Source organism: Electrona antarctica, assembly GCF_951216825.1.
Source record: "Electrona antarctica genome assembly, chromosome: 6".
Classification (NCBI taxonomy): Eukaryota; Metazoa; Chordata; class Actinopteri; order Myctophiformes; family Myctophidae; genus Electrona; species Electrona antarctica.
The window spans coordinates 58626971-58641809 of record NC_136811.1 but is presented as its reverse complement, the minus strand read 5'-3'; the positions used below and the strand labels follow the sequence as shown (position 1 = coordinate 58641809).

The window sequence follows — 14839 nt, the reverse complement described above, 5'->3', positions numbered from 1 at the left end:
TTGGGCTTATCCAGTACCCGGTATCAATAAACTTTGGGCTTATCCAGTACCCGGTATCAATAAGCTTTGGGCTTATCCAGTACCCGGTATCAATAAGCTTTGGGCTTATCCAGTACCCGGTATCAATAAGCGTTGGGCTTATCCAGTACCCGGTATCAATAAGCTTTGGGTTTATCCAGTACCCGGTATCAATAAGCTTTGGGTTTATCCAGTACCCGGTATCAATAAGCTTTGGGTTTATCCAGTACCCGGTATCAATAAGCTTTGGGTTTATCCAGTACCCGGTATCAATAAGCTTTGGGCTTATCCAGTACCCGGTATCAATAAGCTTTGGGCTTATCCAGTACCCGGTATCAATAAGCTTTGGGTTTATCCAGTACCCGGTATCAATAAGCTTTGGGCTTATCGAGTACCCGGTATCGATAAGCTTTGGGCTTATCCAGTACCCGGTATCAATAAGCTTTGGGCTTATCCAGTACCCGGTATCAATAAGCTTTGGGTTTATCCAGTACCCGGTATCAATAAGCTTTGGGTTTATCCAGTACCCGGTATCAATAAGCTTTGGCCTTATCCAGTACCCGGTATCAATAAGTTTGGGCTTATCGAGTACCCAGTATCAATATGCTTTGGGCTCATCCAGTACCCGTTATCAATACGTTTGGGCTTATCGAGTACCCGGTATCGATAAGCTTTGGGCTTATCCAGTACCCGGTATCAATAAGCTTTGGGCTTATCCAGTACCCGGTATCAATAAGCTTTGGGTTTATCGAGTACCCGGTATCAATAAGCGTTGGGCTTATCCAGTACCCGGTATCAATAAGCTTTGGCCTTATCCAGTACCCGGTATCAATAAGCTTTGGGCTTATCCAGTACCCGGTATCAATAAGCTTTTGGCTTATCCAGTACCCGGTATCAATAAGCTTTGGGCTTATCCAGTACCCGGTATCAATAAGCTTTGGGTTTATCGAGTAGCCGGTATCAATAAGCTTTGGGCTTATCCAGTACCCGGTATCAATAAGCTTTGGGCTTATCGAGTACCCGGTATCAATAAGCTTTGGGTTTATCGAGTACCCGGTATCAATAAGCTTTGGGCTTATCCTGTACCCGGTATCAATATGCTTTTGGCTTATCCAGTACCCGGTATCAATAAGCTTTGGGCTTATCGAGTACCCGGTATCAATAAGCTTTGGGCTTATCCAGTACCCGGTATCAATAAGCTTTGGGCTTCTCCAGTACCTGGTATTAATAAGCTTTGGGCTTATCGAGTACCCGGTATCAAACTAAACTAAATTACACTTTTAAAGTGACTGTACACATACTAACCAGTTAACAGTGGACTCGGTTTCAAGTCCTTGTCCTCCCTCTTTTGGTGTTTTAAAGCATTATGTTATACTTTAGCTATTGAAAGATAGCAGATCTAAAAGCTCATAGCGCGGCACCGCGCTACGAGCTCGTAGATATCTTTTCTGAAAAATCTTGAAAATGTGGCACACATCTTTGAATATATATTCTTTCAGAGCCAACGTTTTTAACTCAAATCTTTGCTTCTGGGGGGGGGGGGGTCCCTGGAACAACATATTTGTCAGATGGGGGTCCCTGGAACAACATATTTGTCAGATGGGGGGGTCCCTGGAACAACATATTTGTCAGACGGGGTCCCTGGAACAACATATTTGTGAGATGGGGGTCCCTGGAACAACATATTTGTCAGATGGGGGGGTCCCTGGAACAACATATTTGTCAGATGGGGGTCCCTGGAACAACATTTTTGTCAGATGGGGTCCCTGGAACAACATATTTGTCAGATGGGGGTCGCTGCTTTGCAGTTTTAACTTTGGTTTTGTTTCCACAGATGACTCGTCTGCTGTAGCTGACGGACAGGAGGATCTCTGGGAAGACGGGACTTGGGCCGGGTCTGCCGAACCCGCGCCGTCAGCAAAGGGGGGGGAGCGAGAGGGGGAGGTGCATCTGTGCGGAGAGGCGAGTCGTCCCAGGCGGGGCAGACCCCCGCAGATTCATGAGGAACAGCAGGAGGACTTAATTCAGAGACTAGAGAAAGCTGAGCTAAGACGGCGCGCGGTGCGCTTCACACGCCACGAGTCCAACGTGCTTGTGCATGCTGTCGAGGCACGGCAAATTCAAATCTTCGGGACGTCGACAGAGCCTCCCCGAATTTCGGTGGTGAAGCAGGCGTGGGCAGAGGTAGTGGCGGCCGTTTACGCGTCCTCGGGCATCTCCAGGTCTCTCAACCAAGTCAAGAAGCACTTTGCCGACTGGAGGAGGATGGGGAAAGTGAAGGTTTGTTGCTTGTATAGATGTTGGATATTTACATTGACCTTCGAAGGTTCTTGGTGATTCATCAGTTTGGCTCTTTGTATCGTAGCCTACCGATGTACTTAAATGTAATATTCACTCCACAGGGGGGCGCTAACAGAGGCCAACAGATGTCTACGGGAGGAGGATCAGCTACGGTGGAGGTTCTGATATCACCAGAGGACGTCGCTGCCTCTACTCTCTTCCCCGTTGGAGGTTGGCGGGGTAACTGCTGACTCACTTTCCTTCCAATTAGCCCTTCGCTAAGACCCTCCCCAACCCGTCCTTGTCCAATAGGCACGTTAGCAGCGAGGAGACAAACTCTCCTTCTCCCCCACAGAGATGCATGTTAAATAGTGGGCTTTCTCCATGTTAATAATGTATCGTTTCAGTAGCAAGAGTTCCGAAATGTCTTCTAGATCTAGTCAGCCAGACCTGCAGTAGGCTATGCTCTGGACATATGTCTTCTAAATCTAGTCTACCAGGCCTGCGGTAGGCTATGCACTGGACACATGTCTTCTAAATCTAGTCTACCAGGCCTGCGGTAGGCTATGCACTGGACACATGTCTTCTAAATCTAGTCTACCAGGCCTGCGGTAGGCTATGCACTGGACACATGTCTTCTAAATCTAGTCTACCAGGCCTGCGGTAGGCTATGCACTGGACACATGTCTTCTAAATCTAGTCTACCAGGCCTGCGGTAGGCTATGCACTGGACACATGTCTTCTAAATCTAGTCGACCAGGCCTGCAGTAGACTATGCACTGGACACATGTCTTCTAAATCTAGTCAACCAGGCCTGCAGTAGGCTATGCACTGGACACATGTCTTCTAAATCTAGTCTACCAGGCCTGCGGTAGGCTATGCACTGGACACATGTCTTCTAAATCTAGTCTACCAGGCCTGCGGTAGGCTATACACTGGACACATGTCTTCTAAATCTAGTCGACCAGGCCTGCAGTAGACTATGCACTGGACACATGTCTTCTAAATCTAGTCAACCTGGCCTGCAGTAGACTATGCACTGGACACATGTCTTCTAAATCTAGTCTACCAGGCCTGCGGTAGGCTATGCACTGGACACATGTCTTCTAAATCTAGTCGACCAGGCCTGCAGTAGACTATGCACTGGACACATGTCTTCTAAATCTAGTCTACCAGGCCTGCGGTAGGCTATGCACTGGACACATGTCTTCTAAATCTAGTCGACCAGGCCTGCAGTAGACTATGCACTGGACACATGTCTTCTAAATCTAGTCAACCTGGCCTGCAGTAGACTATGCACTGGACACATGTCTTCTAAATCTAGTCTACCAGGCCTGCGGTAGGCTATGCACTGGACACATGTCTTCTAAATCTAGTCTACCAGGCCTGCGGTAGGCTATGCACTGGACACATGTCTTCTAAATCTAGTCGACCAGGCCTGCAGTAGACTATGCACTGGACACATGTCTTCTAAATCTAGTCTACCAGGCCTGCGGTAGGCTATGCACTGGACACATGTCTTCTAAATCTAGTCGACCAGGCCTGCAGTAGACTATGCACTGGACACATGTCTTCTAAATCTAGTCAACCTGGCCTGCAGTAGGCTATGCATAGTCAACCAGGCCTGCAGTAGGCTATGCACTGGACACATGTCTTCTAAATCTAGTCAACCAGGCCTGCAGTAGGCTATGCACTGGACACATGTCTTCTAAATCTAGTCAACCAGGCTTGCAGTAGGCTATGCACTGGACACATGTCTTCTAAATCTAGTCTACCAGGCCTGCAGTAGGCTATGCACTGGACACATGTCTTCTAAATCTAGTCTACCAGGCCTGCAGTAGGCTATGCACTGGACACACGTCTTCTAAATCTAGTCAACCAGGCTTGCAGTAGGCTATGCACTGGACACATGTCTTCTAAATCTAGTCAACCAGGCCTGCAGTAGGCTATGCACTGGACACATGTCTTCTAAATCTAGTCAACCAGGCCTGCAGTAGGCTATGCACTGGACACATGTCTTCTAAATCTAGTCAACCAGGCCTGCAGTAGGCTATGCACTGGACACATGTCTTCTAAATCTAGTCAACCAGGCCTGCAGTAGACTATGCACTGGACACATGTCTTCTAAATCTAGTCAACCAGGCCTGCAGTAGACCATGCACTGGACAAATGCACATGACATTTTTTCAATAAAGGAGAAATATGAGGAAATGACAGTGTAACAGAAACAGAAAAGTATAACAATCAACCTTAACGACCGTCCGACTGGAGTTTTCATGTTGCACGGTCAGACTACGGTCATTAGTATTATTGCATCTCCTGGGTGGGTCAGTCGTGTAACTTTCCTAACGTTAAGCGGTGTGTGTGTTCAACAACACAGCCATGACGTTAAGCTGTGTGTGTTCAACAACACAGTCATGACATTAAGCTGTGTGTGTTCAACAACACAGCCATGCCGTTAAGCTGTGTGTGTGTGTGTGTGTTCAACAACACAGCCATGACGTTATGCTGTGTGTGTGTTCAACAACACAGCCATGACGTTAAGCTGTGTGTGTGTTCAACAACACAGCCATGACGTTAAGCTGTGTGTGTTCAACAACACAGCCATGACGTTAAGCTGTGTGTGTTCAACAACACAGCCATGACGTTAAGTTGTGTGTGTGTTCAACAACACAGCCATGATGATATGTTGTTTGTGTGTTCAACAACACAGCCATGACGTTAAGTTGTGTGTGTGTTCAACAACACAGCCATGACGTTAAGTTGTGTGTGTGTTCAACAACACAGCCATGACGTTATGTTGTGTGTGTGTTCAACAACACAGCCATGACGTTAAGCTGTGTGTGTGTTCAACAACACAGCCATGACGTTAAGCTGTGTGTGTTCAACAACACAGCCATGACGTTAAGCTGTGTGTGTTCAACAACACAGCCAAGACGTTAAGTTGTGTGTGTTCAACAACACAGCCATGACGTTATGCTGTGTGTGTTCAACAACACAGCCATGACGTTAAGCTGTGTGTGTGTGTGTGTGTGTGTGTGTGTTCAACAATACAGCCATGACGTTAAGCTGTGTGTGTGTGTGTGTGTGTGTGTGTTCAACAACACAGCCATGACGTTATGCTGTGTGTGTGTTCAACAACACAGCCATGCCATTAAGCTGTGTGTGTGTGTGTTCAACAACACAGCCATGACGTTAAGCTGTGTGTGTGTGTGTGTGTGTGTGTGTGTGTGTGTGTGTGTGTGTGTGTGTGTGTGTGTGTGTGTGTGTGTGTGTGTGTGTGTGTGTGTGTGTGTGTGTGTGTGTGTGTGTGTGTGTGTGTGTGTGTGTTCAACAACACAGCCATGACGTTAAGCTGTGTGTGTGTTCAACAACACAGCCATGATGTTAAGCTGTGTGTGTGTTCAACAACACAGCCATGACGTTAAGCTGTGTGTGTGTTCAACAACACAGCCATGATGTTAAGCTGTGTATGTGTTCAACAACACAGCCATGACGTTAAGCTGTGTGTGTGTTCAACAACACAGCCATGACGTTAAGCTGTGTGTGTGTTCAACAACACAGCCATGATGTTAAGCTGTGCGTGTGTTCAACAACACATCCATGACGTTAAGCTGTGTGTGTGTTCAACAACACAGCCATGATGTTAAGCTGTGTGTGTTCAACAACACAGCCATGACGTTAAGCTGTGTGTGTGTTCAACAACACAGCCATGACGTTAAGCTGTGTATGTGTGTTCAACAACACAGCCATGACGTTAAGCTGTGTGTGTGTTCAACAACACAGCCATGACGTTAAGCTGTGCATGTGTTCAACAACACATCCATGACGTTAAGCTGTGTGTTTTCAACAACACAGCCATGACGTTAAGCTGTGTGTGTGTTCAACAACACAGCCATGATGTTAAGCTGTGTGTGTTCAACAACACAGCCATGACGTTAAGCTGTGTGTGTGTGTTCAACAACACAGCCATGACGTTAAGCTGTGTGTGTGTTCAACAACACAGCCATGACGTTAAGCTGTGTGTGTGTTCAACAACACAGCCATGACGTTAAGCTGTGTGTGTGTTCAACAACACAGCCATGACGTTAAGCTGTGTGTGTGTGTGTTTGTGTTCAACAACACAGCCATGACATTAAGCTGTGTGTGTGTGTGTGTGTGTGTGTTCAACAACACAGCCATGATGTTATGCTGTGTGTGTGTTCAACAACACAGCCATGACATTAAGCTGTGTGTGTGTTCAACAACACAGCCATGACGTTAAGCTGTGTGTGTGTGTGTGTGTGTGTTCAACAACACAGCCATGACGTTAAGCTGTGTGTGTGTTCAACAACACAGCCATGACGTTAAGCTGTGTGTGTGTTCAACAACACAGCCATGACGTTAAGCTGTGTGTGTGTTCAACAACACAGCCATGACGTTATGCTGTGTGTGTGTTCAACAACACAGCCATGACGTTAAGCTGTGTGTGTGTTCAACAACACAGCCATGACGTTATGCTGTGTGTGTGTGTTCAACAACACAGACATGACGTTAAGCTGTGTGTGTTCAACAACACAGCCATGACGTTAAGCTGTGTGTGTTCAACAACACAGCCATGACGTTAAGCTGTGTGTGTGTTCAACAACACAGCCATGACGTTAAGCTGTATGTGTGTTCAACAACACAGCCATGACGTTAAGCTGTGTATGTGTGTTCAACAACACAGCCATGACGTTAAGCTGTGTATGTGTTCAACAACACAGCCATGACGTTAAGCTGTGTATGTGTGTTCAACAACACAGCCATGACGTTAAGCTGTGTATGTGTGTTCAACAACACAGCCATGACGTTAAGCTGTGTATGTGTTCAACAACACAGCCATGACGTTAAGCTGTGTATGTGTGTTCAACAACACAGCCATGACGTTAAGCTGTGTGTGTGTTCAACAACACAGCCATGACGTTAAGCTGTGTATGTGTGTTCAACAACACAGCAATGACGTTAAGCTGTGTATGTGTGTTCAACAACACAGCCATGACGTTAAGCTGTGTATGTGTTCAACAACACAGCCATGAAAAATGGATGGGTATCATAGCAACTATGGATGGGTATCATAGCAACTATGGATGGGTATCATAGCAACTATGGATGGGTATCATAGCAACTAGGGATGGGTATCATAGCAACTATGGATGGGTATCATAGCAACTATGGATGGGTATCATAGCAACTATGGATGGTATCATAGCAACTATGGATGGGTATCATAGCAACTATGGATGGGTATCATAGCAACTAGGGATGGGTATCATAGCAACTAGGGATGGGTATCATAGCAACTAGGGATGGGTATCGTTAGGATTCTTGTGAGTCCGGTACCGATACCCATCCATAGTCGATTCCAGTTCTTAACGGTTCCCTATTTCGGTTCCAAAATGGTATAAAATGACTTAAATAAGAGGTCAAATGTTTATTTAACAAAAAAGCTCAATGTCAATTTAAGACATGTATAATGAATAGTGTAACATCCTCTCCTTTATTGAGCCATTTGTGGATAATATAGTGATTCTTTTAAATATAATATAGGCTATCTATTCTGTATTTACCCAGGGCAATAGTGTTGTAGGCTACTTCTCTTACTACTAACTACTGACAATAACAAATAAAAGCTGAGAGCCACACACACACAACGTCAGTGTGCATCAGCAGGGGGGCAGCGTATCTCCGGCCGATAGGTGAAAACGGGTTTGCCGACGTGCGAAGGATGCTGTGGTTTGCTATCAGAAATGTGCATGCACTTGGGCTGCCAGAGTAGGCTATCATTTGTTGTTTTTCTTGTTTTTTCGCCACCTCTCTTCGAAGTTAGACTGCAAGCTCTAAACTGACTGGGCCTCTTGACTCTATGCCGTGATTACACACACACACACAGGCGCGCATTCAAGGTGGGTTGATGTTGATTCAATGCTGTGCAGCGCACATGCATGATCATGCAGTGAGGCAACTCAGGCAGCAGGAGGCGCAAGGCTCCTGTCCTCTTAAAAGTTTCCTCGCATAAACTTCACTTGAAAATTACGTTTAAGAAACTTTAATAATGATGTTGCTTCAATGCTTCTCTGCACAGCGCGTGTCACTGTGTCTACACTCCTCAACAACTAACTCCATGCAGAGAGATAGCTCCGCCTCTGCAAGCCACAAGCCCACACCGCGTTGCATTGTTCCCTGCGCTTCTATTAAAAGGGTAGAAAATAAATAAATAGCGTGTGACCGCGTGTCTGTGGGAACCGATAGAGGGAACCGAAATTGAATTATTGTAATGGGTACCCAAGCACGTTGGGTTCGGTACATACTTGGTCCTGAGGTTCGGGACCCACCCCTAATAGAAACAGTTGCTAAACTATCTGGATTGTCATTGGACGATCGCTTTTTGGGGCGGGGTTCAGCGAAGGGCTAATTCACCTGGTTTTGGTTGGGTTCTTTCCTTTTTGGGGGGGGGGGGGGGGGTAATATGGACGGTCAGAAACAACAGAATTGTATTTTATTATAGCCTACTTCAAACGTAACACCTTCCCTCCCATTCACGAGTTACACGTGTTACGTTTTCATTTTTTTATTCGCCGTTTTTTAATACGCTTTTTCCACGGATGACTCGTCTGCTGTAGCTGGATGCGTACAGGAGGAGCTCGGGGAGGATTGGACTTGGGCCGCGTCTGCTGATTCCACGCCGTCAGCAACGGGGGCGGAGCCAGAGGGGGAGATGGATCTGGGCGGAGAGGCGAGTCGTCCCGGGCAGAGTACCCCACAGATTAAAGAAGAACAGCAGGAGGAGTCACTTCCTCAATCAGAGGAGGCTAAGCCGAGACAACGTGCTGTGCGCTTCACACGGGAAGAGACCAACGTGCTCATGCATGCTGTCAAGGCACGTCGAATTCAAATCTTCGGGACGTCGACAGAGCCTCTCCGAATTTCGGTGGTGAAGCAGGCATGGGCAGAGGTAGTGGCGGCCGTTTACGCGTCCTCAGGCATCCACAGGTCTCTCTGCCAAGTCAAGAAGCGCTTTGCCGACTGGAGGAGGATCGGGAAAAGGAAGGTTTGTTGCCTGTATAGATGTTGGATATTTACATTGACCTTCAATGGTTCTTGGTGATGAATCAATGGTTGGCTCTTTGTATCGTAGCCTACTGATGTACTTAAATGTAATATTCACTCCAAAGGTCGTCGCTAACGGAAGGAAACGGACATCAGGTGAAACGGGGGCAGAGCGAGGACCAGAGGAGACTAAGCCGAGACAACGTGCTGTGCGCTTCACACGTGACGAGTCCAACGTGCTCATGCATGCTGTCGAGGCACGTCGAATTCAAATCTTCGGGACGTCGACAGAGCCTCCCCGAATTTCGGTGGTGAAGCAGGCGTGGGCAGAGGTAGTGGCGGCCGTTTACGCGTCCTCTGGCATCCACAGGTCTCTCTGCCAAGTCAAGAAGCACTTTGCCGACTGGAGGAGGATGGGGAAAGTGAAGGTTTGTTGCCTGTATAGATGTTGGATATTTACATTGACCTTCAATGGTTCTTGGTGATTCATCAGTTTGGCTCTTTGTATCGTAGCCTACCGATGTACTGTAATATTCACTCCACAGGGGGGCGCTAACAGAGGCCAACAGATGTCTACGGGAGGAGGATCAGCTACGGTGGAGGTTCTGATATCACCAGAGGACGTCGCTGCCTCTACTCTCTTCCCCGAAGGTATTGACGGCTTTGGGTGGTTGGAGGTAACTGCCAACCTCCTGGGGGGGGGGGGGGGGGGGGGAGCATTGCAAGGCTGTGCGTAATGTGGATGTTCAGAAACAATGGAATTGAATTTATTTATTATACTAAATACTTAATTATCCCACAATATTATGCACAATGTCTGTCATTCATCAGCATATATCCAAAGACCAGATTCTCATCTTTTATTGATTTCTATTGATTCAGTTTGAGATCGCTCTTTACCACCATACCAGCGCCTAGATAAACAGGAAGTGGTCGGTACTGGATAAGCCCAAAGCTTATTGATACCGGGTACTGGATAAGCCCAAAGCTTATTGATACCGGGTACTGGATAAGCCCAAAGCTTATTGATACCGGGTACTGGATAAGCCCAAAGCTTACTGATACCGGGTACTCGATAAGCCCAAAGCTTATTGATACTGGGTACTGGATAAGCCCAAAGCTTATTGATACCGGGTACTGGATAAGCCCAAAGCTTATTGATACCGGGTACTCGATAAGCCCAAAGCTTATTGGTACTGGATAAGCCCAAAGCTTATCGATACCGGGTACTGGATAAGGCCAAAGTTTATCGATACCGGGTACTCGATAAGCCCAAAGCTTATTGATACCGGTACTCGATAAGCCCAAAGCTTATTGATACCGGGTACTGGATAAGCCCAAAGCTTATTGATACCGGGTACTCGATAAACCCAAAGCTTATTGATACCGGGTACTGGATAAGCCCAAAGCTTATTGATACCGGGTACTCGATAAACCCAAAGCTTATTGATACCGGGTACTGGATGAGCCCAAAGCTTATTGATACCGGGTACTGGATGAGCCCAAAGCTTATTGATACCGGGTACTGGATAACAGTACAGTTTGTACTGTTTTTTTTCCAGATGACTCGTCTGCTGTAGCTGAATCCGGACAGGAGGATCTCGGGGAAGACGGGACTTGGGCCGCGTCTGCTGAACCCGCGCCGTCAGCAACGGGGGCGGAGCGAGAACTAGGCGAGGCTGACCTAAGAACACGTGTGGTTCGCTTCACACGCCACGAGTCCAACGTGCTCGTGCATGCTGTCGAGGCACGGAGAAAACAAATCTTCGGGACGTTGACAGAGCCTCCCCGAATATCTGTGGTGAAGCAGGCGTGGGCAGAGGTAGTGGCGGCCGTTTACGCGTCCTCGGGCATCTCCAGGTCTCTCTGCCAAGTCAAGAAGCGCTTTGCCGACTTGAGGAGGATGGGGAAAGTGAAGGTTTGTTGCCTGTATAGATGTTGGATATTTACATTGACCTTCGATTGTTCTTGGTGATTCATCACTTTGGCTCTTTGTATCGTAGCCTACCGATGTACTTAAATGTAATATTCACTCCACAGGGGGGCGCTAACAGAGGCCAACAGATGTCTACGGGAGGAGGATCAGCTACGGTGGAGGTTCTGATATCACCAGAGGACGTCGCTGCCTCTACTCTCTTCCCCGAAGGTATTGACGGCTTTGGGTGGTTGGAAGTTGGCGGGGTAACTAGGGGGTTAACTGCTGATTCACCTTCCTTCTGATTCCACCTGGTGTAGGTTGGGTTCCTTTTTGTCCTTTTTGGGGGCGGTGGGGGGGGGGGGGGGGGGCATGGTAAGCATGGTCAGGAAAAAAACAGACTTGTATTTATTTATTATTATTCAATTCTGTGGGTCCTTGACATGAAAAAGGTTGAGCACCACTTACACTGAAACGGGTTTTTCAGGAGACTTTTAGGATTTACAAGTCATTCTTTTAGAATCGGCCTAAGTCCTGAATGGGTTAAATGTCTGTGGGTCTGTTCTGGTCACTGTTATCCATTTCAAGTAGTTCAAGTGTATTGGTGAATGAGAATGGTTAACACATATCTTCGTAGAGTATTGGTGAATGAGAATGGTTAACACATATCTTCGTAGAGTATTGGTGAATGAGAATGGTTAACACATATCTTCGTAGAGTATTGGTGAATGAGAATGGTTAACGCATATCTTTTAGATATGAAGACTGACTGAGTCGAGCATTTATTTACACTAATTACATTTAATGCATTTCTCTACTTTTGTCTACTTAGACTTCCCGCAGCTGCCTGTAGCCGGCACTTCAACTCAACACATGAAAACACAAACTGATGTAGAGGACTGTGGAACATCACAACCAACTGGTGATGAGCAGCTCCTGTCTTCTCACTGTTCTGAATCTGACACTGAAGACAGTGTTTGGGAGAAGACCGGGGAAGGTGTTTCGGCTTTAAGCACACTGAAATCACACAAGACACAACACAGGAAAGGACAAACAATGTATTTGAGCAACGAGCTGTCCCAGGACTTGGAGTCATCAAAACAAACTCACTTAATCAAGACTCACAAAGTTAAGAAACACTTTAGTTGCACCGTTTGTGGCAAAATGTTTACTCAAAGAGGAAATCTGCATTACCACATGATGACCCATCAAGGGGAAAAGCCTTTTGCTTGTACAGTTTGTGACAGACATTTTTATAGAAGTAGTGATTTAAAATTGCACATGATAGACATGCATACAGAAGGAAAAAAGCCTTTTACTTGTACAGTTTGTGACAAACACTTTAAAACAACAACAGGTTTAAAAACACACATGGTTTTGCATACAGGTGAAAAACGCTATATATGTACCATTTGTGGCAAAGCATTTGCCACAAATATGTCTCTGACACTTCATACGAGGACTCATACAGGAGAAAGGCCCTTTACTTGTACAGTTTGTGGACACGGCTTTGTTAACACGAGTAATCTCAAAGTTCACATGATGATTCATACGGGGGAAAAGCCCTTTGCCTGTACAATTTGTGGCAGAGACTTTAATGCACGGAATTCTCTTAAAAGTCACATGAGGACTCATACAGGAGAAAGGCCCGTTAGCTGTACAGTTTGTGAGAAAGGCTTTCGTAGGACGAGTCATCTAAAAAGGCACATGTGGACTCATACAGGGGAAAAACCCTTTACCTGTACAATTTGTGGCAAAGGCTGTGGTCAGAAGGTTGAATTAAAAACACACATGAGGAGGCATACAGGCGAAACGCCGACGGGAGAAAAGCCCATTCTTATGTAACCAAAAAAGGCTAGGAATTGCAGTTCCGTCCATATCTGACTAAACCCTGTGAGACCCTGTTGGAGTAGCTATAGTCCGTATGTATAAACTGTCACACAAAAAAAGTTTTGCAATCTTAGATATTCCACTGTTAGGTTCTTAGCTTACGTGTGAGTATTTTTGTATGTATATGATGTATTACCATGTTTTTTTGGTTTGTTCGAAATCGCTCTGGAGTAAGAGGGCTGTATTTTGCGTGTCTTAAGTACCAGGTCTTATTACATAACTTAAGACATGGAGGCGTGATCAATGCCATTTGGCTATTCTGGCCAAATGGCATTGATCACGCCTCCAGGTCTTAAGTTAAGTTGATTCATTTTTATCATCGCCACCTTACATAATTATGCTATAAAGATGGCGTGTATAGTCAACATGTATTTATATCTATTGAGCTATGCGTTTGGTTGAAACAATACGCCAGTCAGTCAACACACCATATTTCACCATATTTTTTTTTTCCGTTTCGAGAAATAAAGTCAGACATCGTTATTTCTGCAAACCGCATAAAACAAATATAACATCTAAAACAACAAACTTACATTCGTAATGTAAGTTTGCCTACATGTGGAAGTAGTTGGAATGCAAATGACACATTAGCTTGAACAATGCCCGTCTCCAGCCGGGAGGGAGGTGTGAACAGCACTGCTTGCGGGGGAGAAAGGGTGAGGAGTCTATAGAGCGGTCCAACGGACCGAAAAAGAGCAGACATTTTAGTAGAATTATGTCTAAAATCATATTTCCAAAATTTTTCAGATGGGAAAAAAACAGAGATGGTTTGAATCTAACATTTAGAAAAAGTCATGCAAGGGGAACTTTCTCAGGACTTCATGGGCAAAGAAAATCCACTTCAAAATTTCAAAATCGGTCAGCCAGACCGCTCCGACGCGCTAGTGTTAAACTATCTAGTCTTAGCCAACTAAAAATTAACACGGGCATACAATAAACTAAAACATAATTGCTCAGACTCAAACATTGCACTTATACATACAATTGTATAGTACAAAACACTGAAGTCCTTAAACCAGAAACCTAACCTGGGGAACATAGAACCTGAGGAACATAGGGATGACCCCCTCTCTTCCTGTTGTCTTGACACAAAGCTGAGGAAGACCTGTTAGTTGATGAAACACGTACATTGCTCTGTGTGTGAGGCAAAATAAATCAATGTGCAAAGGACACGTGAGTGCTCTCAGTTTCATGATATTGTTTGTTTGATTGATTGAATACTTTATTGGCAGAAATGTAATCAGTACAGGGTACAGTCAGACAGAAATGTAATCAGTACAGGGTACAGTCAGACAGAAATGTAATCAGTACAGGGTACAGTCAGACAGAAATGTAATCAGTACAGGGTACAGTCAGACAGAAATGTAATCAGTACAGGGTACAGTCAGACAGAAATGTAATCAGTACAGGGTACAGTCAGACAGAAATGTAGACAGTACAGGGTACAGTCAGACAGAAATGTAATCGGTACAGGGTACAGTCAGACAGAAATGTAATCGGTACAGGGTACAGTCAGACAGAAATGTAATCGGTACAGGGTACAGTCAGACAGAAATGTAATCGGTACAGGGTACAGTCAGACAGAAATGTAATCGGTACAGGGTACAGTCAGACAGAAATGTAATCAGTACAGGGTACAGTCAGACAGAAATGTAATCGGTACAGGGT

General features: G+C 45.7%; 1 protein-coding gene across 1 annotated transcript in view; it reads left to right on the top strand.

Moving 5' to 3' along the window:
• Positions 1 to 14839, top strand: part of LOC306925204 (uncharacterized protein) — a 200359-nt gene that overhangs the window by 45548 nt on the left and 139972 nt on the right. The window contains exons 8-14 of the mRNA XM_079503895.1: positions 1853 to 2298; positions 2421 to 2538; positions 8940 to 9367; positions 9492 to 9794; positions 9912 to 10017; positions 10929 to 11284; positions 11407 to 11512. Coding sequence (XP_079360021.1) covers positions 1853 to 2298; positions 2421 to 2538; positions 8940 to 9367; positions 9492 to 9794; positions 9912 to 10017; positions 10929 to 11284; positions 11407 to 11512 — 1863 coding nt within the window. The remainder of the gene's footprint in view (positions 1 to 1852; positions 2299 to 2420; positions 2539 to 8939; positions 9368 to 9491; positions 9795 to 9911; positions 10018 to 10928; positions 11285 to 11406; positions 11513 to 14839) is intronic.